Source organism: Xyrauchen texanus, chromosome 44, assembly GCF_025860055.1.
Source record: "Xyrauchen texanus isolate HMW12.3.18 chromosome 44, RBS_HiC_50CHRs, whole genome shotgun sequence".
NCBI classification, from domain to species: Eukaryota; Metazoa; Chordata; class Actinopteri; order Cypriniformes; family Catostomidae; genus Xyrauchen; species Xyrauchen texanus.
The window spans coordinates 30,643,852-30,668,713 of NC_068319.1; the positions used below are offsets into that span (position 1 = coordinate 30,643,852).

The 24,862-nt window shown below is 43.6% G+C and overlaps 1 protein-coding gene across 1 annotated transcript in view; it reads right to left on the bottom strand.

The window, feature by feature from the left end:
• Positions 1 to 24,862, bottom strand: part of LOC127636651 (fibrillin-2-like) — a 169,052-nt gene that overhangs the window by 32,304 nt on the left and 111,886 nt on the right. Inside the window, 21 exon segments of the mRNA XM_052117306.1 lie at positions 10,383 to 10,502; positions 12,705 to 12,830; positions 13,112 to 13,177; positions 13,267 to 13,419; positions 13,731 to 13,856; positions 14,221 to 14,340; positions 15,834 to 15,962; positions 16,076 to 16,192; positions 16,405 to 16,530; positions 17,112 to 17,237; positions 17,376 to 17,501; positions 17,600 to 17,668; positions 17,747 to 17,896; positions 18,102 to 18,227; positions 18,321 to 18,446; positions 18,624 to 18,692; positions 21,928 to 22,089; positions 22,338 to 22,460; positions 22,545 to 22,667; positions 23,025 to 23,150; positions 23,757 to 23,879. Coding sequence (XP_051973266.1) covers positions 10,383 to 10,502; positions 12,705 to 12,830; positions 13,112 to 13,177; positions 13,267 to 13,419; positions 13,731 to 13,856; positions 14,221 to 14,340; positions 15,834 to 15,962; positions 16,076 to 16,192; positions 16,405 to 16,530; positions 17,112 to 17,237; positions 17,376 to 17,501; positions 17,600 to 17,668; positions 17,747 to 17,896; positions 18,102 to 18,227; positions 18,321 to 18,446; positions 18,624 to 18,692; positions 21,928 to 22,089; positions 22,338 to 22,460; positions 22,545 to 22,667; positions 23,025 to 23,150; positions 23,757 to 23,879 — 2,532 coding nt within the window.

Genomic DNA, 24,862 nt, shown 5'->3' on the forward strand with positions numbered 1-24,862 from the left:
TGAACCAGGTAATCAAGGTGTTCAGGATAGGACTAGGTCAAGGACAGTGGCCCTGGAGGAGCAGAGTTTGCACCCATGGACAGGGACTAAAAATGATTAAAGCATTTTGATCTGTGAATGTATCTAATCAAGATGGCAGTGTGTAGCCAGGTCGGTGCTACAACGTTGCCTCCTGTTCATCGAAGTTGAAACTTATACCAGTATAAACTATGAAGCATTGAATGGCATAAATCATGTAAACAAAATCTGATAAACCTTTTTATCACAGTAACTTGTATTATTGCGTTTTTGATGTTCACAATGCGCCCGTGTTGGAGCACTCCTGGACTGTCTATCTTTGGCATTTTACCATCTACAATAGTTTGCTGATTTATGGATGAGTAAATCACATGAACCGGTACATAAATTGGCAAAAAGAATGCAAAACTGTCTAAGGTTTTCTGGACGTTGTCTGGATGTATCTTTCTTACCCAGCTTTTGCTCTCGGGAGATGTACAGTACATGTTTCTCTCTCACCACATATGTCTTTTATAATTATTGGTATTTATGAACCACCTTCATCCAATAATTTTTTATGATAATTTATATAAACTTCTTTAGGCTTGTGATTCTACAAAAGAAGTTATCTTACTTGGTGATTTAAATATGAATTGGTTTGATAAAATGTATAGGAACATTTAAAAAAAATATAGCTAGCAGTTTTCATTTGACACAACTTGTAAAAGCACCCACACAGATTACCAGATCTTCTGAAACACAAATCGATTTGATTTTTAGTAACAAACCTGATCATATAGTAAAGTGTTTCAATAAGATTACAGGTTTAGCTGATCATAATTGGACACTTTAGCAAGGAAATTGACAAAGAAAAGATTTGGCAGTCATATTAATAGAATACTTGGTCATTTCAAAATACCAAAAGTTGAGGTCAGTATTTTGAGAAAGACATTAGATGATGTACAGTTGAAGTCAGAAGTTTACATGCACCTTAGCCGAATACATTTAAAATACATCAACATTTTAATTTGATTTAACACCTCCAATTCTGACACACCTCTTCAACATTGCGTGGAAATCTGGGACAGTGCCTAAGGAGTGGCAGAACGGGGTGGTGGTTCCCCTCTTCAAAAAGGGGGATCAGAGAGTGTGTGCCAACTACAGGGGTATCACACTTCTCAGCCTCCCTGGTAAAGTTTACTCCAAGGTGCTGGAGAGGAGGGTTCGGCCGATTGTCGAACCTCAGATTGAAGAGGAACAATGCGGTTTTCGTCCTGGCCGTGGAACGACGGACCAGATCTTTACTCTGCAAGGATCCTGGAGGGGCCTGGGAGTATGCCCATCCGGTCTACATGTGTTTTGTGGATCTGGAGAAGGCGTATGACCGGGTCCCCCGGGAGAGACTGTGGGAGGTGCTGCGGGAGTACGGGGTGGGTCCCTTCTTAGGGCGATCCAATCCCTGTACGTCCAAAGCGAGAGCTGTGTCCGGGTCCTCGGCACGAAGTCAAGTTCATTCCATGTGGGGGTTGGTCTCCGCCAAGGCTGCGCATTGTCACCAATCCTGTTTGTGATATTCATGGACAGGATATCGAGGCGTAGTCGGGGTGGGGAAGGTGTGCGGTTCGGTGGGCTGGGGATCTCATCGCTGCTTTTTGCAGATGATGTTGTCTTCATGTCATCATCGGTCCGTGACCTTCAGCTCTCACTTGATCGCTTGGCAGTCGAGTGTGAAGCAGCTGGGATGAGGATTAGCACCTCAAAATCTGAGGCCGCAGGAAAACCGATGGAGTGCGTACTCCAGTTAGGGAATGAGGTTTTGCCCCAAGTGAAGGAGTTCAAGTACCTCGGGGTCTTGTTCACGAGTGAGGGGACAATGGAGCGGGAGGTTGGCCGGAGAATCGGGGCAGCGGGGGCGGTATTGCACTCGCTCTATCGCACCGTTGTCACGAAAAGAGAGCTGAGCCGAAAGGCAAAGCTCTCGATCTACCGGTCAATTTTTGTTCCTACCCTCACCTATGGTCATGAAGGTTGGATCCTGACCGAAAGAACTAGGTCGCGAGTACAAGCAGCCGACATGGGCTTCCTCAGAAGGGTGGTGGGCTTCTCCCTTAGAGATAGGGTGAGGAGCTCAGTCATCCGTGAGGAGCTCGGAGTAGAGCCGCTGCTCCTTTGCGTCGAAAGGAGTCAGTTGAGGTGGTTTGGGCATCAGGATGCCCCCTGGCCGCCTCCCTAGGGAGGTGTTTCAGGCACGTCCAGCTGGGAGGAGGCCTCGGGGAAGACCCAGGACTAGGTGGAGAGATTACATCTCCGCACTGGCCTGGGAACGCCTCAGGGTCCCCCAGTCAGAGCTGGTTAATGTGGCTCGGGATAGGGAAGTTTGGGGCCCCCTGCTGGAGCAGCTGCCCCCGCGACCCGACTTTGGATAAGCGGTTGAAGATGGATGGATGGATGGACCTCCAATTCAGGACACCTCCTATCAGAAGCTAATTGTCTAATTGTCTAAAGGCTTGACATAATTTTCTGGAATATTCCAAGCTGCTTAAAGACACAGTTAATTTAGTGTATGTAAACTTCGGACCCACTGGAACTGTGATATAGTCAAATAAAAGTGAAACAATCGGTCTGTAAACTATTGCTGGATAAATTACTCATGTTATGCACATAGTAGATGTCCTAAACGACTTGCCAAAACTATAGTTTACTAATATTAAATAAAAAAAAAAATGCCTTTTAATGACTTTAACTTCAATTGTAAATCGGACAGAACATTTTTCTTATAACTGTACAGAAATGAATGCCAATGTTCTTATGAATACTATTTAAAATACTAGAAACAGCTTCATGAGAAAAAGAAACATTTTAAGTAAACCTAGGAAGAAAAATATTCTTCCATGGCTAAATGAAAACATTTGGTTACTCATAAAATATAGAGATAATGTGTCGAATCAGTTTATTAAATATAGATTGAAACACGAAAAGTTGTAATAAATTAAGGAATAAAGTAAAAAGTGAAATCAGAAAAGCTAAAGATAAATCTTACATTACACTAATAGAGGAACAGGGAATGTTGAATTGATATGGGAAAATTGAGAAACCAATTTGGAAATGATAAAAAGCCAGTAAGAAACACAAAACATATATTCATGATCATTGTGTGATAGCAGATACTTTTAATAATTATTTTGTAGATTCAATGAATGCTCTCACTAAGTCTTTTTGTCCACAGAGAGTGTTTTAAATGAGAGAATATCGCTTTGCTCATATTCACTCTTAAAGAGGCGTCTGAGACAAAAGATTATTAGCTCTCTTCAGGATTCTAAGACCAGAAATAAATATGGAATAGATTCTGTCTTTTTAAAAACCCAAAAAGTATCAGTTATATGTCCTCTATCCCAGATCATTAACCGATCAATAACTCATAGAATGTTTCCCACTGTGTGGAAATATGGAGTAGTCACACGGATTTATAAATCTTGAAATCATGCAGACAGTAATTATAGACCGATAAGCATTCTTCAGTCATGTCTAAAGTTGCTGAGAAACAGATAGCAGAACAATTCTTTTTACATCTTAATAATAGTGCCATTTCTCTTCATCCCATGCAGTTAGGTTGCAGAAAAAACTGTTAGAAAACATCAAAGTAAAGATGGACAGAGGGGGTGTAGTTGATTTAAAAAAGCATTCAGTTGGTGCCATCAAGTGGTTTAAATCTTACCAAGAGAATAGGAAACAGTGTGTAAAAGTGTGCAACACAACAACTGAATATTTAGATTACAATGCTGGAGTTCCACAAAGATCTATTTTTAGGTTTGTTGTTGTTTAGTTTGTATGTTAATGATCTTCCAAATGTTTGCCTTTGGACATTACCTGTCAAATGTATGCTGATGATGCTATTATTTTTGTACATGCAGAAAATACGCAATAGGCAGCACAGAAATTGTCTTGTGCAATGGTCCAGGTATCAAATTAGCTTGCCAAATCACATTTGCATCTAAATATCCAGAAAACAGAATGTATGTTTTACAAAAAGTGCTAATTCTGACACTGAACCAGAAGTATATGTCCAGCGACAGAAGCTTGATATAATCAAAGAATTGAAATATTTAGGAATAATTATAAATTCTCAGATTTCTTTAAAAAAAACACGTGAAGAAAGTTGTGAATACAGTGAAAGTCAATCTAGCCAATATTAGATACGTTAGAGACAGCGTGACTAAAGATGCAGCAGTGTTATTCATGAATGCTACGATTCTTCCACATATTTATTGCTTGACTACTTGGACACAAATATGTACGTCCACTCTTAAGCCTGTTGAAACTGTCTATAAGCAAGCTATTCACTGTTGTATTTTAATTAAGTATATTTTTTTTAGCTGGGAACATCTGATAAACTTGGCTAGTTTAGTGTTGGTTTTTAAGATTTTGAATGGTTTTGCTCCACCCATATTCAAGGAGTGTATTTATAAAATAACAGAAAGGAACACAAGAGCTAGTACAAGGGGTGATTGTAACATACCATTGAGAAAAAGTACATTTAGTCAATTATCCTTTGCATTTAGTGGAAACCATGACTGAATAGACTTTCAATAGAATTAAAAGAACAAACAAGTCATGGTGGTTTCTCAAAACAACAAAGAAAATTGGTTGATGTCAAATCAAAACTGTCAACATCTATAGGTATTTAGTGTAATGTTTTGGTTTTTATGAATTTAAATGAGTTTTATTTGATCTGTGATCTCGCTCTCTTTTTATCATCAACCTGCCCAGGGACTACAGATAAAAATTGGCAAATTTTACATTTATATTATGTTTCTTAATGTGTATTGTCTCTGATTAAATAAATAAATTAATAGAAATGTACAGAAATTATAATAATTTTCGGTTCGTTCTAAGCAGAAAATATATTTTTTCATTCCGGTTCCTGTGTTCCATTGCCTCCTTTCCAAATGGTAACAGATTAGAATGAAATATAATAATGCTTAATAACGTCTAGGTTACGGATGTAACCTCCGTTCCCTGATGAAGGGAACGAGACGTTGTGTCGAAGAAGCGACACTATGGGTCTCTCTTGAGCACCTTTTGCATCTCTGATCTATGAGAAAAGGCCAAAGAGAAATTGGCAGACAGAATTTGCATGTCCCGCCCCCGGACATACGGGTATAAAGGAGGGGAAATGCATGGAGTTTCATTCAGGATTTTTATGAGGAGCCGAAAATGGTTCGGCCGCAACAGTGGCTCGGTTCAGCGACGTGGCCGGGAGGACACAACGTCTCGTTCCCTCCATCAGGGAACGGAGGTTCCATCCGTAACCTTGACGTTCCATCCGTAACCTTGATGTTCCCCGTCTGTCGCTGACTTCGATGTTGTGTCGATGAAGTGACACTAGGGGTCCAATTTAAATCACGCCATGCACTGAGCCGTGTACGTGTCCTGCTGACACAGGAGCGGGCAGGTCATTTACATGCCAAAGCGACCAGCTGTGTCAGACTGCATGTACCCTTCCCCCACGCCCCATAAAATCATGAGAGCCTTCTGGTTCTTTACCCCCGACAGGGGGGAATAAGGCGAAGTGCCAAGCATGGGAGCAGGCCGCGTGAGCCGCGCCTTTTCTCTCTCTATGTATCTCGCATAGAGTTAAAGCAGCTGGGGTCATCATACGCATCGGGGAAGGCGATCTTACCCAGTTCCTATTTTTTCAGGGGGAAAAGACCCTGCGGTGACCACACCTGCCCAGACTGGGGGAGGTAAAGAGTGGTTAGGGTTAGGGTTACATCACATGTGCTTTTAGGTCACATGTGGAGAATGGCGCGGTGGTAGATCCTACCTCATTGGGAGGGACTGGGGGTCCGTGAGGACTGCCCAAGGGAGACGCGGTCCGCTCGCAAGGGGACCGTACCGTGGAAACCTGTGGAGCACCTATTCCAGTACAGGCTAGATTGAGTACCCGCATTGGATTCAGTCGGCAAATTCCTCCGCTGAATTCGCGGACCAGAGGGCTAGGGAGGAGTCTTCCAGGGAGCCAAGTTAGTAGGATCTACTGGGATAAGAGCGCACGATTTTACCTCAACGGAGGGAAAGGGCGCTAGGAGCAAGCGGTCCACCCGGTCAGAGTTCTACCGGCTCGGACCTGAGAAAACACGGGACGAAACCGACTCAACCCTAAGATTGTAAAATCTCGTAAAGGTATTGGGTGTTGCCCAACCCGCTTCTCTGCATATGTCTGCTAGGGAGGTGCCTCTGGCCAGTGCCCACGAGGACGCAACATTTCTTGTTGAGTGTGCTCAGACCCGCAAGGTGGGGGGGCACGGCCTGGGTGTGACAGGCCAAAGTAATGGCATCAACTACCCAGTGGGAAAGCCTCTGTTTGTAGACAGCGTTCCCTTTCCGCTGTCCACCAAAGAAGACAAAGAGCTGCTCAGAATGTCTAATGCGTCGCGTGCGGTCCAAGTAGGTACGCAAAGCACGTACCGGACACAGCAACGAAGGAGCTGGGCCTGCCTCCTCCCAGGGCAGCACTTGCAGGTTCACTACCTGGTCCCTGAAGGGAGTGGTAGGAACCTTGGGCACGTAGCCCGGTCGCCTCTTAGGATCACATGAGTGTTTGCCGGACAGAACTCCAGGCAGGTGTCGCTGACAGAGAACGCTAGCAGGTCCCCGACCCTCTTGATGGAGGTGAGCGCGATCAGGAGGGCCATCTTCAGGGAGAGGGCCCTGAGTCCGACTCGAAGGGAGGTCTCTGAAGGCCCGAGAGGACCACTGAGAGATCCCAGGAGGGAAACAGGCTTGGCCTGGTGGGATTTAACCTCCGGGCACCTCTTCAGAACCTGATAATTAAGTTGTGCTTACCCAAAGACTTGCCGTCTACTGTGTCATGGTGGGCTGCGATAGCGGCTACATACACCTTCAAGGTGGAGGAGGACAGCCTCCCCTACAACCTCTCCTGCAGGAATAAGAGCACTGACCTAACTGCACACCTCTGTGGGTCTTCAGCCCGGGAAGAACACCAATTCGCGAACAAGCGCCACTTCAAGGCTTAAAGTTGCCTGGTTGAGGGTGCTCTGGCTTGGTCGATCGTGTCTACGACAGCAGGTGGTAGACCAACTAGATCTTCCGCATCCTGTCCAGGGGCCAGACGTGGAGGTTCCAGAGGTCTGGGTGCAGATGCCAGAGCGTTCCCCTGTCCCTGAGAAAGAAGGTCCTTCCTCAGGGGAATTCGCCAGGGAGGGGGTGTCGCGAGTTCCGAGAACCAAGTCCGAGTGGGCCAATAAGGAGCCACTAGAGTGACTTGTTCCTCATCCTCCCTGACCTTGTACAGCACCTGTGCAAGAACAGAGTGGCCCCCATGGGCCAGCTGTGTGCCAGCGCGTCTGCCCCGAGGGGAGCCTACGTTCGGGCATACCAGAGCGGGCAGTGGGAGGTCTCTCGGGAGGCGAACAGGTCTACCTGAACCTTGCCAAACCGTTCCCAAATCAGCTGGACTGACTGGGGGTGAAGCCTCCACTCTCCACTGGGCAAGGGTTGTTGTGATAGCATGTCCACCACCACGTTGAGGTTGCCCGGGATGTGAGTGGCACGCAGCGAATTGAGTCGCTGTTGGCTCCAAAGGAGGAGACGAGAGGCGAGTTTTGACATGTGGCGGGAGTGTATGCCGCCTTGGCGATTTATGTACGCTACCGTGGTGGTGCTGTCTGATCGAATCCAGACGTGTTTGCCCTGAACTAGTGAGAGAACCTCTGCAGGGCAAAAAGTACAGCCAACAACTCTAGGCAGTTGATGTGCCAGCGCAGCAGGGCCCCTTTCCAATGGTCCGCAGCAACGTGCCCGTTGCACACGGCGCCCCAACCCAATTTGGAGGCATCGGTAGTGACCAGGATGCGTCGGGACACCTGCTGCAAGGGGACTCCCGTCCGCAAAAATTAGAGGTCTGTCCAGGGTTTGAACGTATGGTGGCAGGCGGGGGTGATGATGAAACTGTGCGTGCCGCTGCGCCATGCTCGTCTCGGGACTCGAGTCTGGAGTGCTGAAGCGGTCTCATATACATCAACCCCAGCGGCGCGACTGGCGCGGAGGACGCCATATGCCCCAGGAGCTTTTGGAAAAGTTTTAAAGGGACAGCTGCGACCAGCCTGAAGGCGGCGAGGCATTTGAGCACTGACTGTGTGCACTCGTTGGTGAGGCGCGCTGACATTGAGACTGAGTCTAACTCCATGCCGAGAAAAGAGATGCTCTGAACCAGGGCGAGCTTGCTCTTTTCCCAGTTGACCTGAAGCCCTAAACGGCTGAGGTGCCTGAGCACCTGGTCCCTGTGGGCGCATAGTAACTCTCAGGAGTGGGCCAGGATGAGCCAGTCGTCGAGGTAGTTGAGTATGCGGATGCCGGTTTCCCGAAGCGGGGCCAGGGCTGCCTTTGCGACCTAAGTAAAGACGCAAGGGGACAGAGACTTGTCGAAGGGGAGGACCTTGGTGCTGAGAGAAGACTCGAAGCACTTACCTTGCTCCGCACACCTGGCAGGGGGCGGGATAGTAACTGAGTAGGAGGTCCCGTAGAGGCGTCCTATGGACTCATCAGAACCGGCCGGCAAGGGAACAGTCATGGGGCTGAAGGCAAAAGGTCCACGTCCAGCGTGCCGGGACTGTTGAGGTGTGGCGGCAGAGTGCCGTGAGAATGGCATTTGCGGGCCAGGCGACCCAGAGACAAAGGAAATAGCTCTTTTATTGAGAATGTGGGTACCGCAGCCCAAAGGGGGTGCGGCAAATGAAATAAATTCAACCAAGGATTCTCATCCCGGCCCTCCACTGGGGGACTGAGTGGTCTTCTTACCAGCTCCGGGGGGAGGATGTGTGAGATGGCCTCTGTCTGCTTTTTCACTGGGGAGAACTGCTGGGCAAAGGAAGCGTGTCTTGTCCACTTCGCACATCTCGACCAGGTTCAGCCACAGATGTTGTTCCTGAACCACAAGAGTGGCCATCGCCTGCCCGAGTGACCGTGTTGTGACCTTCGTGGCCCTGAGGGCGAGGTCAGTCACTGAGCGCAGTTCCTGCAGCACATCGGGAACAGGACTACCCAAGTGAAGATCTTTAAGTGCCTTGGCCTGGTGGACTTGAAGGAGGGCCATGGCATGCAGGGTGGAAGCGGCCTGTCCAGTGGCATTGTAGGCTCTAGAGGTCAGTGAAGACATCCTCCTAAAGGCCTTGGAGGGGACAGGTGTATCGCAACCGCTCGGTCCACCTGGGGGACCGGCATGTACCCGTGGGCCACTCTGCCATCTAGGGTAGTGAGAGCGGATGAGCAAGAGGCTTTGTGACGGGTGGAAAAGGGTGTGCTCCACGAACTCGTCAGCTCATCATGCACTTCCGGGAAGAAAGGAACCTGTGAGCGCCGCACATACCCGAGGAACCAATCATCAAACCGCGAAGGCTGTGGGGAGGACGGAGGGTTCCAGTCCAGTCCCATGCTGGTGGCGGCCCGGGCAAGCATGTCGGACATCTGGGTGTCTGCCTCAAACTGTGCGTGCTGGCCCGAAGGCGGCAGCCCAGTCGAGTCATCCGCGTCAGACAGCGGACCGCTCTCTGATGCAGCGGCGAGCTCATCCAGCTCGGGGGGCTCAAGGGGATAGGCAGGCTGGCCGTGAAGTGAGCCGCTGTTGCCTCGAGCCTGGACGGAAGTCAATGAGCGTGCCAGGGGGCGGGTGGTTCGCAGGGGCGTACCCGGCGGAACCGAGCCCGTTGCCATCCCCAGATTGCCACCATCGCCAGCTGGGTCGTCCTCAATCCCGTGAGAAGAAGGAACGAGGCAGGGGGCGGCTGGAGTGGATATCCTTCTGTTGAAGGAAAGCCGCGACCGCAAAGTTGCCATGGTCATGTTCTCGCAGTGAGAACATGACCATGGCAACTGACAACTGTTATGAACAACATGGCATAAAAATGGCATTAAGTCTCAGTAATTCACTGCAACTACAATACTATGAGAACAAGCAAAATGTTTGACAGGTCGAAAGCGTCATGGTCCACGGTCACATTTTTGTTTGCTGTTTGCAAAGTCTACAGCTGTAACAGAGACCGGTGAGATATTTCAGGAGACTTCAATAATATCTCTCGCGGACTAGGAACATTTTTTACATACATTTCCATGAAAAAAAAAATCACTAACAGCACCTTTAACCAGTATTTAAAAATAACGTTTTCACTCTGGAAAAATGGAAAGGAACTTCGTTCTGGTTTTCGGTTTAGTTCAGCAATACATTTTAAACTATAAAACTTTTGGTTTTCACTTTTGAATTGTTTTTAGTCCCTGCCCCTGGATTAAATCATACATTGACATCTAAATAAAAAGTACTTTGAGTGAAATTGTGGTAGATGTGTTACATCTTAAGTTTGTCAATTAACCTTCACAGCTCATCATTGGTCCAGGCTCAAATCCCTCTTCACAGAGACACTCAAATCCCCCAATCACATTTGAGCATGTGCCATTTCCACACGGGTTTCCAACAGAACACTCGTCAATATCTGCATTACACACAGAAAAAGCAGACAGACTTCACAAACAATACAGTGAGGAAATCTAAATAAATAAACTATCATCTGTGAAGACATTGTGAAGGTCAAGTCAAGTCAATTTTATTTGTATAGCGCCTTTCACAACACGCATCGTTTCAAAAGCTTTACAGAAGATCAGGCATTAACAGATGATAAAACTGTAATGTCTATAATGTCGATGGATCATCATTGTGTAATTAGATAAAATACGATTGTTAATCATGTTTAAAAATAAGTAATTAAATAATAATTGTATTTATAACCCCAGTTGCAGCAAATTTGTATGTGAGCATGTGAACAGCATTCTGCACCTGTGTAGATGGTCAAATGAGCTATAGACAAGCTCATAGACAAGCAACTGAACAACGAGAGGTTCACAGGTTTTGGATTATGTAAGAAGTCTGTGCAGGTTAAACAGGCCAGCATCATTTCTGAACTGGTTGAGTCCATCATATATGTTGATATTTGCTTCCTTAAGCAAGATGCCAATAAGGAGAGCATATAGCTTCTATAGAGTTGGCCAGTTCAGTCTGACCATGTTGTAGTTGTTTAATGATGAATAAACATTGCAGAGGACACCCCAGTTTTGTGGGTATCTGCACCAGACCAGCCTGACAGTTTCAAATGCCTTTGTGAGGTCAATGAAGTGGCATACAAGCCCATATACTGCTCCCAAAACTTGTCATGGTGTCTGGAGTCTTTGATCTTTAAAACAGTCTGCACTGGGCATGAGTCTGATGTCACTATATGTTTCATGTCCTGCTGTCATTCTGGGATCTAGCATATGTCAATACTTTGTGCAGGGGTATCTCTAGGTGCCATTGAACTGGGCTTTTCAGCAGAAGAGGAGTTTGTTATGGCAAATTTGTGTTCTAAGCTGAACTCCAGAAGCATACGTCCATTGCCATTCATGTTGCCAATCCAATGAGGCACAAAGTAGCTGGGATAGGCTCAAGCAGCCCTGCGACCATACATTGGATAAGCGGTTATCGAAAATTGATGAATGGATCAATTGGACTCAATGAGTTCCAAGGATCATGGCAAATTGGTCTCCTTGGATAGGAAGGCTAAAAACATAGGGTTAGGATGATCTGAGGGGCAGTTTGGAAGGTTCTGAAGTTTACTCAGAATTTAATTTCTGATCGTGTAGCCTGCACCCTCCTTGAACAGAGAACAGTGGTCTGAAAGGTGGACTACACTCAGGGCTGCAGTATTCAACCTTTCTAGCTTTCTTGCTAGGGAACATCTAAGGCTAATCATCTTAAGCTTGTTTGTAGTCAGATGATGTCATCTGAATTGAGCATTGTACAAGCATTCCAGCATGCAGTTTGTCAGGGATCATATATTCAATCGACATGGAGAATGCCCATGCATAAGCCAACTGGGTTCTTACTGCTGGATGGTTGCCTCAATCAATATACAAATGATCAAGACACCTAGATGCACATTTTAATCTGTGGGCTTCCAGTGCCATCATGCACTTACGTACCAGTTTAATGTCTCTCCCGTTCCAACAGGACTGTAAGGACTTTTGTGGAACCTTCCTACCTGTGCTTGTACATGATTGTCATGCAGATCAGCTCGCATATGCCAATCCCTATTAGGTGGGTAAGTTTATCGAGCCCCACCTGCCTGTGTTTACTATTTAACCCAATGGTTCTCAGCCCTATTCCAGGAGCCCCCTACACTGCATATTTTGGATATCTCCCTAATCAAACACACCTGATTCAACTCATCAAGACCTGAATTGGGTGTGTCAGAAAAGGGAGATATACAAAATGTGCAGTGTTGGGGGGGTGCTTCAGGAACAGGGCTGAGAACCACTGATTTAATTTCCAGCAGAGTGTGTTAGATTGAGGTGGTCTGCTGCATCCTCCACTATATAACGCTCAGAACCAACCAGCAAGATTGAAACTGAACTGTGCAAATTGAATTGAGATTTTGTGGGCACATTTGCGCTGTTGCCTATTCAGTATAATTTCTTTATTGAATCGGGAGCTAAACCAGTGCAGACAGCGCATGCAAATAACCAGCACTTTTACTAGGTTTAATTCATTCTCAGTGAATTTCCCCCTTTGTGAAGTGAACAAGTTTGAGGCACGAGTGAAGCTGTGAAGTATAGTTTTAAAAACAGATTTGTTTAAGGTTATATTTAGTTCAGTGGTCTCTTACCATCACAGTTTGTTTCTGTGAAGTCCAGTGTGTATCCCGTGGGACATTCGCAGCGGAAGGAGCCATCAGTGTTGATGCAGCGACCATTCACACATATCTCTGGGTTCTCCACACACTCGTTTAAGTCTGTGACACCCAGAGAGCAAGAGAGCAGTTTTTGTTCTGCATGGGAAACTGTTCAATGGGTTAGCTTCAATTTTCTGCACTCTCAGTTTGCTGTTGTCCTATTTGGGACTGAATTTTACCCCAGAAATCCATAGAATATCACATCAATATTAAATTACAAATTCTTTGTAATTCTCACAATGTTACAATCTGTAGAGTATAACCTATGAGAATCAAACATTGACAGGTTCAAATTGTGCGAGTTCCAAACATTAATTTGTATTTGGGCTGTGTGCAGTTACCGATGCGTGTGTCCCCAACACCTGAAACAATCCCATGACCAAAAGGACATAGTTCCAGAAATCCAGCTGTGAAAACATGAAATTATGAGTATAAATATGGTTCAGTGTTGTGCTGAATGACACAGATGATTTGAAGGAGATGTGAACCCAGGTACCATTGTGTTCTTTAGGACACAGCTCACAGGGGTCGCCCCAGCCCTCCTTAGCCATTATACTACAGCAGCACTTGGCCTTGCTAGTGTTGAATGCCTGTGGTACGGAGCACTTGCCATTTTCAAAGAGTGTAAAACAGAAGCTCTCTCTAGTGTCTGACAAAACAAACAGCATATATATTCAATGAGATCCTGTTCCTTACTCTTTCTGATTTGATGCCATTATACAGTTAATATATGCCTTTCATAGTGTGAAAAATGACACCTTCAAATTACAATGGAAATAGCAAGCAGCCCACACAAAAGCGTGTGATGACTACATTCATGTTACCTCATTCACGTACCTTAAATCCTGAAATAAATTCAATATGCATTAAAAGGCAAATATATCATACTTTTATTTGTATGTAGGCATACATTTGTATAAATCAGTTTGAATGTAGATTTATCAGGTTATACTGAATTACCATAACAGCGGCGTTTATCTTCTGACAGCACAAATCCAGGTTTACACACACACTCAAAGCTGCCCAGACTGTTGAAGCAGGAGCCATACAGACAGATGCCAGAGTCCTCTAAACACTCATTCACATCTGTGAACACATACAAATACACATCAGAGTAATTAATACAAAATAGCATCCTGTATAAACCCATTAGCATGAAGGTACATGAACTGTTGAAAATATTCTCTCCTTCTTTAGCATTTTAAATTGTTTTAAGACACAGCAAGTGAGGACTATTCAATCAGAGTAAAGCAATATAGATATATAGTCTATATTCTGAAAACTTTGAATGTTAAAATTAGATCATACATGTGTTCATAATTCCCACAAAATATTTGTTATTTTTAACTGATGACATCTAGAGTGAGATAATCAAATATTTAATGAATAATATAATAATAAAGAATAACATAAGTAACCTCTTGTCAGGCATATAAAGTTGTACTCTTACCTACACAGTGCTCATTGTGGACAATATAACCTTTAGGACACACGCATCTGAAAGATCCATCCAGATTCACACATTTTCCAGGAGCACATGTCCCAGGGATCATTCTACACTCATTAATATCTGCATTTATCAACAGAGAAGACATACAGCTATTATATCAACAAAGGACGCATCTATTTACAAATCCCAAAAAAGAATAATAGTGTGCAATTATACAGAATAAAAACCGTGTGGCGGAACGACCTCCCTCTCCTTCTCATCATCGTCGCCCCACCTCTGAGGGCCGTCTTTCAGCCAGGCTCACGACAGTAGTTCGGCAGGATATGAGAAGAGGCGTATAATTAATAAGCCTCGTTTGGGCAGCAGGGGGAATGAGGCCACAAAATAAACGTAGAGCATTGCCTCTTCTCGGGAAGCCGGCTAGTTTTCTCCATGTGTTCACACACTGGCATCCTCGCAGGCCCAGAATCAGAGTTGGGAGGGTTCGGCCAACTAAGATGCACCACGGACCCGCTCCTCAGACCCACAGCGTGAGTTAGATGTAATGCAAGTAATTGCGGCCCTGGGAAGACAGGCCACCATGGATGATGCTGCCCCACGCGCCTCGGACCATGGAGGGGAGTGCGTGCGTCCATCAGACCCGCTCATGCCTGGGCCATTCCATGGACACTCCTCCGAGCTTCACTGAGCCCCGTTTTACAGTGAGGATGCCAGATCCCTTTTATTTTGACCACTATTTCCCCAGACATTCATCAGAGATCTTGCTATCTGTCCCTGAATCCCAGAGGCTGGTGAGAGCTGCCTTCAGATCATGTTCTCATTCTGCTGCCTGAGTCATTAGTTCCTGTCTATCCTCTGAGCATCATGAGAACTCCACTTCATGGGTTTGAGTCCAGCTACACATGTAGATCCTTCAGGGTCTGTTGGAGCTGTGACTTTGTCACATCAAGGGGGTACCTCAGTGTCCAATGTTGGGCCCTATTCTCCATAAACAAAACTTCACTGGGACCTACAGTATCATTAAGGCACATGTTTTTTTTTTTTTTACCACCGCTACACAGACCACACTAAGCAGGTCAACCAGGGACCTCTGGATAATGTTTGAAGACCAGCTAAACTTCATGGACCACATCGCAAAGATCATGCAGATTTATATTGTACAATATCAGGAGAATCAGTCCCCTCTTATGTGATAATGCTGCACAACTCGTTGTCCAGGCTCTTGTCATCTCTAGACTGGACTACTGGAAAGCCTTTCTGCATGAGCAGTTAACCTTTAAAAACAATCGTGATGTTTGCGTCACGCTTATCTACATCTCTGTTTTAGATTGTACTTGTCTGAGCAACTTGGAAACTTCAAACTTCTCATGTATTCATTTACATTTTATCAGTTTGTGTGTTCCCTGGAATCAAACCCATGGCCCTGGCATTGCTAGTTTAAGTCAATGTGGATTCAAGTTTAACCAATTGAATGAATGATAAACAACTAAATAGTTAAGTAAATAAAAAAATTAAAAACACAAGATATATTTTATACTCCAGTCTCAGATGGATATGTTCACCCAAGAATAAAGCACATGACTAAATAAGTAATAAAGTAAAACTTAGTTCACCTATACAGTTCTTGCCGTCCAGAGTGAGTTCAAAACCCTCTTTACACAGGCACTGAAAGGATCCCATATTATTAACACACTGGCCGTTCCTGCAGAGCTGAGTGTAAAACACTGAACACTCGTCAATATCTAGAAATGATATCAGAACATATGAATGAGTCCCACTATGAAATAAATGTCTAGTCAATTCAACAAACAGCAGTTAGTTTAAAAAAGCATGCTCATGGAAGCAACAGCTGTACCTGTACAGTAGTTATTATGGGCGAGCTCAAATCCAGGATGACAGATACAGTTATAAGAGCCCACAGAGTTTTTACATGTGCCGTTCCCACACGGTTGATGTGAGCACTCGTCAACATCTACATATGAAGATACAAAGAAGCTGCAATTGATTTGAATGAGTTAAATAAATTAATATATTTTTCAATAAAACATATCACATCTCACAATGATCAGAAGGTCAAATTCACATTTGAAGTTAGACCTTACAGTTCTAATTATGAGACTCATGCAACACTCTATTAGTATATAGACAAAATCTCCAGTACTTCCAGACTCATGCAGGTCTTACCCATGCACATTCTGCGGTTTAGTGTTGCTGTAAAGCCGCTCTGACACACACACTCATATCCTCCTGGTATGTCCACACAATCTCCATGATGACACACATTTGGCATCTCCACACACTCGTTACGGTCTGAAAATCAGTGTTTATGAAGGTACAAATATGTGAAATTCAAATGACTCTGTAACATGACTTGATCGATCGATCAAATTTGTCAAATAAAACACTGCTCTCACAATGTTCAACCAAACCATGTTATCACTGACTAAAGACTCTCCAGCTCTACAAGTGTTATCAAAGGCTATCTATTATATATATATATATATTCTGCAGCTCAGGAAAAAAAACTAAAAACATTTTAAATGAATATTGAGTGGTGGTGGCGTAGTGGCTAAAGCACAGGGCTGTTAATCAGAAGGTCGCTGGTTTGAACCCCACGGCCACCACCATTGTGTCCTTGAGTAAGACACTTAACTCCAGGTTGTTCCAGGGGGATTGTCCCTGCAATAAGTGCACTGTAAGTCGCTTTGGATAAAAGCGTCTGCCAAATGCATAAATGTAAATATTCCGGGTTCATTACCTGGAATACAAGTTACGCTCAATTACCAGCATTTGTTGCATAATGTTGATCACTACAAACGTTTATTTTGACTTGTCCATACACAATCTACAAGACAGTTGTAGTGTCTTTCACATTAGTGCTTGTAGCTCACCAGTGCAGTCTCCATTAGGTGAGAGTATGTAACCATCAGAACATTCACACTGATAGCCGCCTGGACGGTTGATGCAGTCAGCATATCTCTGACACACACGTTCACCACTGCTGCACTCATCAATGTCTGAACACATGCACATTTCAATTAAACACTAACACAATGGAGAGCCTTGGAGAGTTTGAGAAAGGGGTTGAAAATGTTGTCATTATTTCTGCAATTCTGTTAGGTGACACAAGAAATGAATGAAACGAAGCATCAGACCTTCACAGATGAGCAGCAGGTCATTATAACTGAACCCGGTTGGACACTCGCAATGGAAACTGCCAATACGGTTGATACACACACCAAGAGCACAGATGCCTGGGATTTCATGACATTCATCAATATCTGAAAAGATTAAAGCAGATCAAAAACCATTACATATAATTACAACAATTTCTATTTAAGTATGTCAAAAACTTGAGATTCGTTTGAACTTCTTTCACCTTTCGGTTTTCCTGTTTCAATATCAATCTTAAATCCAGTCACACTGCCACAGAGACTTTGATAGCCACCTATAAACACAGAGGTTAACGTCATTAACTCCCAGTCACATGCATATATGTGTATGTGTGTGTACATGATTGGCTCACCTGTGCCAGTGGTTGGGCAGGCCTGGCAGGGTTTATTCCAGGCTTTGCCCATATTGTAGGCACAGCAGCACAATCTCTGTGTGGTGTTAAAGGTCAACTGGTGTTCACAGGTGGACGAGTAACTACGGTAACACAGACTTTTCCTCATATCTACAATAACAACGATGATTAATCGACTTTATAGACATTGCAGTTTTATCGTCTGTTAATGCTGATCTTCTGTAAAGCTGCTTTGAAACAATGTGTGTTGTGAAAGGCGCTATACAAATAAAAATGACTTGACTTGACTAACGCACAGTCCTCATTAATGTGTTATAACTATGTAAAAGTATGTAACATACACTGAAACACGCACCCATGCAGCCGTTTCCTCCGTTTACTTGCATGTATTCCTGCGGGCACACGCACGTGTAGTTGCCCAGTGTGTTGTAGCAGGTGCCTGGACCACAAACCCCGAAACTGACAACACACTCATCGATATCTGAAACACATCCATTACACTCACACTCACCTCTCTAAACATCTGTCAGAGAACACAGAGTTTTAGTTTATCACACAACGACAGCTCTCTTACCCTCACAGATACGGTTGTCGATGTTGAGCTGATATCCAGTGGGACAGTCACACTGGAAACTTCCAAACGTATTGATACAGTTTCCACCCTGACAGAGACCCGGCAGCTCCTGACATTCATTAATATCTGACACAAGACAACAAATTATCCTGAAACAGATCAGATACAGATGTACTGGATACACACAGTAAGCTTACTGTATCTTACTGGCTGCTCAAATGTAATGTATTTATTGACTATAATCTTTCAAGGAATTGTGAGCTGTGATTGACAATTAGTTCAGTGGTGTAGTGGAATGGTTACCTTCTAGGAGTATGGTGATGGGGTTGGGTTTGAACCCCTCTCCTCCAGGACATAGTGTATTATACTCCGCTTGAGACACACAATACAGCCATCAATCATCTATAACACTTCATTTATTCAATTTGATAATTGATTTTTGCAATATGCACAACAATGTGAAATAAGTTATGAATCAAACTATAAATCACGTGATAACACTGATTATAATTATTCTGATTGGAGAGCTACAAAATTTAGACTAAATAATAAGAACAGGCTAATGTACCATACCCTAGTCTAAAAACATCTCTCCACTCCATGACATATTTCACATATAAATAAATTATCCAGGGCATCAGGTGAAGTGGATAATCTTTAAAGTCAGGTTTATACTTGATTCATCCACATCAACAAGGGCTGAGTCAACTATGGCTCTTCAGTATACTTGTATACTTCTGTGCCTGAGAATCATTGTGCATTGTCTCTCAAATTTAAGATCAGAAAGATTCTCACTCTGGTGTGGTCAAAAGTAAGCTGAAGGCTCTACCTCATGAGTCTCAGTGCAGGTAGTCCTACAAGCTGTCTTGTAGCAATGTCTGTTGGGTTTAGTGTGCAACCTCAAGACTATCATGTCAACCAAGATGCTGGTTACCCATAGGTGGAGATGCAAAGATAATATAGTGAGGGACAGCTTGCTGGACTGAGTGTTCCTTCAGCAGCTTGTGTCAACAGATTAGACTAAGCACACTGTGGAGTCAATGGGTACTGGAGCAGCAGCTTGGTATTTCAGAACATCAGTGTGTTGGAACTAAGAGCAGTTTACTTTTAACTTCAGCACTTCCAGCAACAACAAGGGCTAGCATGTGTTGTCCAAAGCAACAGCACAAAGGATCCTGCATATATTAACAGGCAGGGGGCTTTGGCTCTTCCCTGAGTCAGCAAATGCACAACCTATTGTGGTACCACATACAGTGGCTTCAGCTCTGTGTTTCCTCAATTCAGCCTTCTCCAAGTCCTTCTTAGAAGTGGAGAATGTGAGACTGATCTTGGTGATCTTGGAACTGAAGTCTCAGGCACAGGAGGCACTTTCTCATCCTTTCCCTCAAAGCTTCTGACTCTGATCAAAAGGAATTTTCTGACCTCATAGGAGGAGGAAGAGTCATAATCACAGAGTGTTACTGGTGTGAATTGTACCAGGTGAACTTCCTTACTTCTACAGCTGTGATCTTCTTTTGCTTTAGCAGGAACAGCTCAATGTAGCAAAGTCTCCCACCACCATCAGAGGCATACTGGCCACTTTTAATGCTACTTGAGTTGGGGATCACATGCTATCTGAGCACTGCTGTGCACTGATTTCACAATTTTGCAAGGTTGCTAAAGAATGCATAGCCCATAGTGAGAAAATCATCCATAGCTCATTAGGACTTGAACCATGTTCTATTGGTTTGTGAGACCCATCAGCAGATCTGAAATGACCCTCCTATAAGAATACTTTTCAAGTCAAGTGAAGTCAAGTGTTTTTTATTGTCATTAAACCATATACAGTTAGTACAGTACACAGCGAAACGAGACAACATTCCTCCAAGACCATGGTGCTACATAAAAACAACAAAGGACCAACATAGGACCACATGAGACTACACAGACTAAATAACATACCTATATAAAGTGCAAACGTGTGCAAAAAGTACAGGACAGTACAATAAATTACAAAAAAATTAACAGGACAATAGGCACAGTGAGTGACAGTGCAGCGCTGACCAGTACACAGTAGTGCAAAAAGATGACAGTTTCTAAAAATGCCAAATGTAAACATAACATACTATGAGATAATGTTCTATGCACATAGCAGTTATTGAGGTAGCAGCCAGGTATAGTGACAATAATTAAAGTGCAACTCAAGACGTGTGTGTGTGTCAGTCCAGTCTCTGAGTATTGAGGAGTCTGATGGCTTGGGGCAAGAAGCTGTTACACAGTCTGGCCGTGAGGGCCCGAATGATTCGGCACCTCTTGCCAGACGGCAGGAGGGTGAAGAGTTTGTGTGAGGGGTGTGTTGGGTTGTCCACAATGCTGGTTGCTTTGCGGATGCATTGTTTTTGTAAATGTCTTTGATGGAGGGAAGAGAGACCCCGATGATCATCTCAGCTGTCCTCACTATCCTCTGCAGGGCTTTGCGGTCCGAAACGGTGCAAGTCCCAAACCAGGCAGTGATGCAGCTGCTCAGGATGCTCTCAATAGTCCCTCTATAGAATGTAGTGAGGATGGGGGTTGGGAGATGTGCTTTCCTCAGCCTTCGAAGAAAGTAGAGACGCTGCTGGGCTTTCTTGGTGATAGAGCTGGTGTTGAGGGACCAGGTGAGGTTCTCCGCCAGGTGAACACCAAGGAATTTGGTGCTCTTGACGATCTCCACAGAGGTGCCGTCGATGTTCAGCGGAGAGCGGTCACTCCGTGTTCTCTTAAAATCAACAACCATCTCTTCTCCTTGCAATGACTTCTGCTACGAGAGGGGGAGAACTCCAGGTGCACTCTATCCACCACAAATGAGGGCATACTCGACACGAGGAGTGGTAACTTCATGGGCTTGGTGGCGGCATGCCTCTCTGGAGGAGATTTACATCTCTGGCTACTTCCACCAAATTGTATCTGTTAAATGTTGCGGTCAGAGGAGTTTTTGTTTTTGTCGAAAATAACAATGTTCTCCTATTCCTCGATCAGAGCTGGGCCTCATTTAATCACATTTACAACTAAAGTATCTCTCTTTCAATCAGCTTGGCAACTAGTGGGCTCATGTAAGTAACTTTTCAATTTTACCTCACTTTTTTGCCAGGCTGGCAAGGCAGTAATATTTACATTTGGCAATGGTTTTTCCATAGGAATTTTGAAATAATGTACATTTGTACATAGTATGTTTGTTTGGCATCTTTTATACTGCCTGCACCATCCCCATTCAGTATGTATTACAAAGTTTCACTGTATATATGTGACAGAGTGGAGAGATAGTGTCAATAAAATTAAGAATGTTATATGTTCAGATCTCTCCACCTTGAAGCAGTAACACTAATATGGTTGCTTTATAAGCCACTAATTGATTAACCATTATTGGCATAGCCGGAATGTCATAAAGAGCATCCATGTCACCGGACCTGATGGGTCATTTCCCGCAAATATGAAATATGTAACATGTGGAAAGATGTAAAAGTGTCTCTGAAACTTTGTAACCGAATTGTCTTTAAATGACTGTCAATCACTGATTTGCATGACTGAACTATCATTGCTATCATATCATTGCATTACTGAATAATTGTAGTATTGCAGTATTCCTCACAGGTGTTGACACGAGGGCAGAGGTCACAAGGTTTACCCCACGCTCGTCCCAGAGAACAACAGCAGGATGAACGACTAACTCCAAATCCCGCCTCAACACTACACGTCAGCCTGCCATAGCCAAGATACGCCACCTCAAAAAAACAGTTTCCTGCTCGTGTGTCTGTAACAGAAAGACAGACAGTTTTTTTTATTGTTTACATTGAATGCTTCCTTAAAGAGAGTTTTGGAACCTGGAACTAATTCTCCCACCTCTGATTTGAAAACAACCATTGGTACTATGATTGAGGTCGGCAAATCAATGAACCGTGACTTCAGTGAGAAGCGTGATTTGCTGTCATTTACAAGATGGTGGCCAGGATGGAGCTGGGTTATGCCTAAGTTAGTTTTGACTGTAATTATCATTCTTACCAACACAGACGATCCCAGTGGGGTTGAGTTCAAAGTCAATGGGACAGTTACACTGATAAGAGCCGGCCGTGTTCTCACAGTGACCATTAACACAGTTGATGGGATCAAGACACTCGTCCACATCTGACATAACAACAACACAATATATGATCAGACAGATCACAGTGAAGAACACAGTCTGTTACTGTAGAGTAATACCATGTTTACCTGTGCAGTTGCCTCCAGTCTTGTCCAGTTCATATCCGTCATCACAGATACACCGGAACATTCCTGGGATATTCTGACATGTGCCGTACACACAGATGTTCTGGAATGAGCACTCATCTATATCTGCAACACACATTTGATTTAAAAGAAAAAAATCATGTAAACATTTACGCTTGAATGTAAACTGACATTTATTTTATTGATCATAACAATACATTTCAGTGTATTTATCTTGGATTATATTGAAGAAAAAAAAAAAAAAAAAAAAAAATCACATGATTTAGTTTGATTGGCTTACATAGAGCTATATGATTGGCTTTGTATTTCATTTAGCTCTGTGCTTTTACTTTGCACAATGACAATAAAGTTTAATCTAATCTACTAATTTTTGTCCAAAAACCCCCAAAAAGGACCGTCACTTGAATTCACAGGACACAGGACAAAAGTTTTCTTTTGCTGACAAGCAGAGGACCAACCTACCTTGACAGGTTTTGCTGTTTGCAGTGTGTGTAAAGCCGATCTCACATTCACAGCGATATTCTCCAGGAACATTCAGACACTGGCCATTTTCACACAGATCTACATCATCTGCACACTCATCCATATCTGTAGCACATCCAAATCACACCAGTGAATTATGTTTTTAGATATATTCAAGAAAGCTTTATTTGTGATAATGTGGATGATGGATGGAGGTATAGGGGAACAGAAGGAAAGATTGATAGATTGCATGTATCCACAGTTTCCTGACCAAACACTAGGCGGGGCCTTGATTACTATGATTGCCACCGGACTGTTTTCTGGTTCTGGTCTCCATGAGAAGCAATGTCACAATGAGCCATCCAGATGGAGAACAACAATCATTTTATATGTTCGTTTTTAATTCAGGCTCAACTTGTACAGTTGTTGGCTGTCATATCAACTCAAAGGTGTACATGATATCAACGTAACCTCAGGTCATCGCTTTGACAAGTGAGGCAATGTGAAAGGACGGTCATCACGACCATTATCATCATCTGTAAAGCATCGGCGCAATGGAACCACATGCTTTTTTTTTTAATTTTGGCAGCTTATACAAATATAATGCCCTAAACAACACAATATCCACTAAAAACATACGTCGATTTGAGTGAAAACACTGGAGAGTGGAAAACGAAGACATCTGCGTTCAGAAAAAAGGTGGATGAATAGATAGATGGACGAATGCTGGACCTGAGCAGGTGAATCCATCTCCAGTGAACCCGTCGAAGCAGATGCAGTTGTAAGAGCCTGCTGTATTCACACACTGAGCATCAGAGCTGCACACCTGAGTCCCATTACTGCACTCATCCACATCTACACATTCAAATATACAATACATCATACAACATGTGATGACCAGGGATTTGATTACAACATTATATCATGAATTCATAAGGAAATCTTTTATATTTCGAATTAAATTACTATCAGGTGATCTCAATTCAATTCAATTCAATTCAATTGGCTTTATTGGCATGAAAGTTTCAAAAACAATGTTGCCAAAGCATCCTATAGAATAAATCAAACAGAATAAAAGCTAAATACATTTTGTCCAATAACTTGGACAGTATATAACATAATTATTAGTAATATATAAATAACAGCAATATATATATTATTATTATTTATTTGACCACATCACATTGTGTGTGTGTGTGTGTGTGTGTGTGTGTGTGTGTGTGTGTGTGTGTGTGTGTGTGTTTGTCCAGATCTTTCACTGTCCCTCAGGTTGTGGCATGCTGATACATATGTGCCCTGTCCCCTTCTCCTGGAGTATTTGTAATTTTGAGAGATCATTTGGGTCTTTAAATTCTGAAGTTTCAGAGTTAAACTTGTTTAAGTAAACATTCCTTATTTCTCTGAATGTTTCACATTTTAGGAGGAAGTGCATTTCTGTCTCGACCTCACCTGTCCAACACTGAGCACATATTCTGTTATTCAGATTTTTTGTGTCTTCCTGTTTCAATTGCCAATGTGTGGTCACTGAGCCTGTACTTGTTTAGGGTCTGTCTCTGTTTTCTATCTCTGACAGTAAAGAGATATTTTGCCAACACATACTCTCTGTTTAGGGCCAGATAACGTTCAGATCGACTTTGGCTTTTAGTTTCTTCTTTCCAATGTTCCAAATAGGTTTCTGTACATTGCGATATAATTTGGTTTACTCTGATTGGTGTTTGGAGAACAGTGTTGATGTGAGACTGGTCAAAGTGTGTTTGAGGGGGGACGATTAGTCTCAGCACCAGCTGATGTAGGGGACTATTTTCTGGGCTCAGCTCTTGGATTTGGAGGGCTTTGGA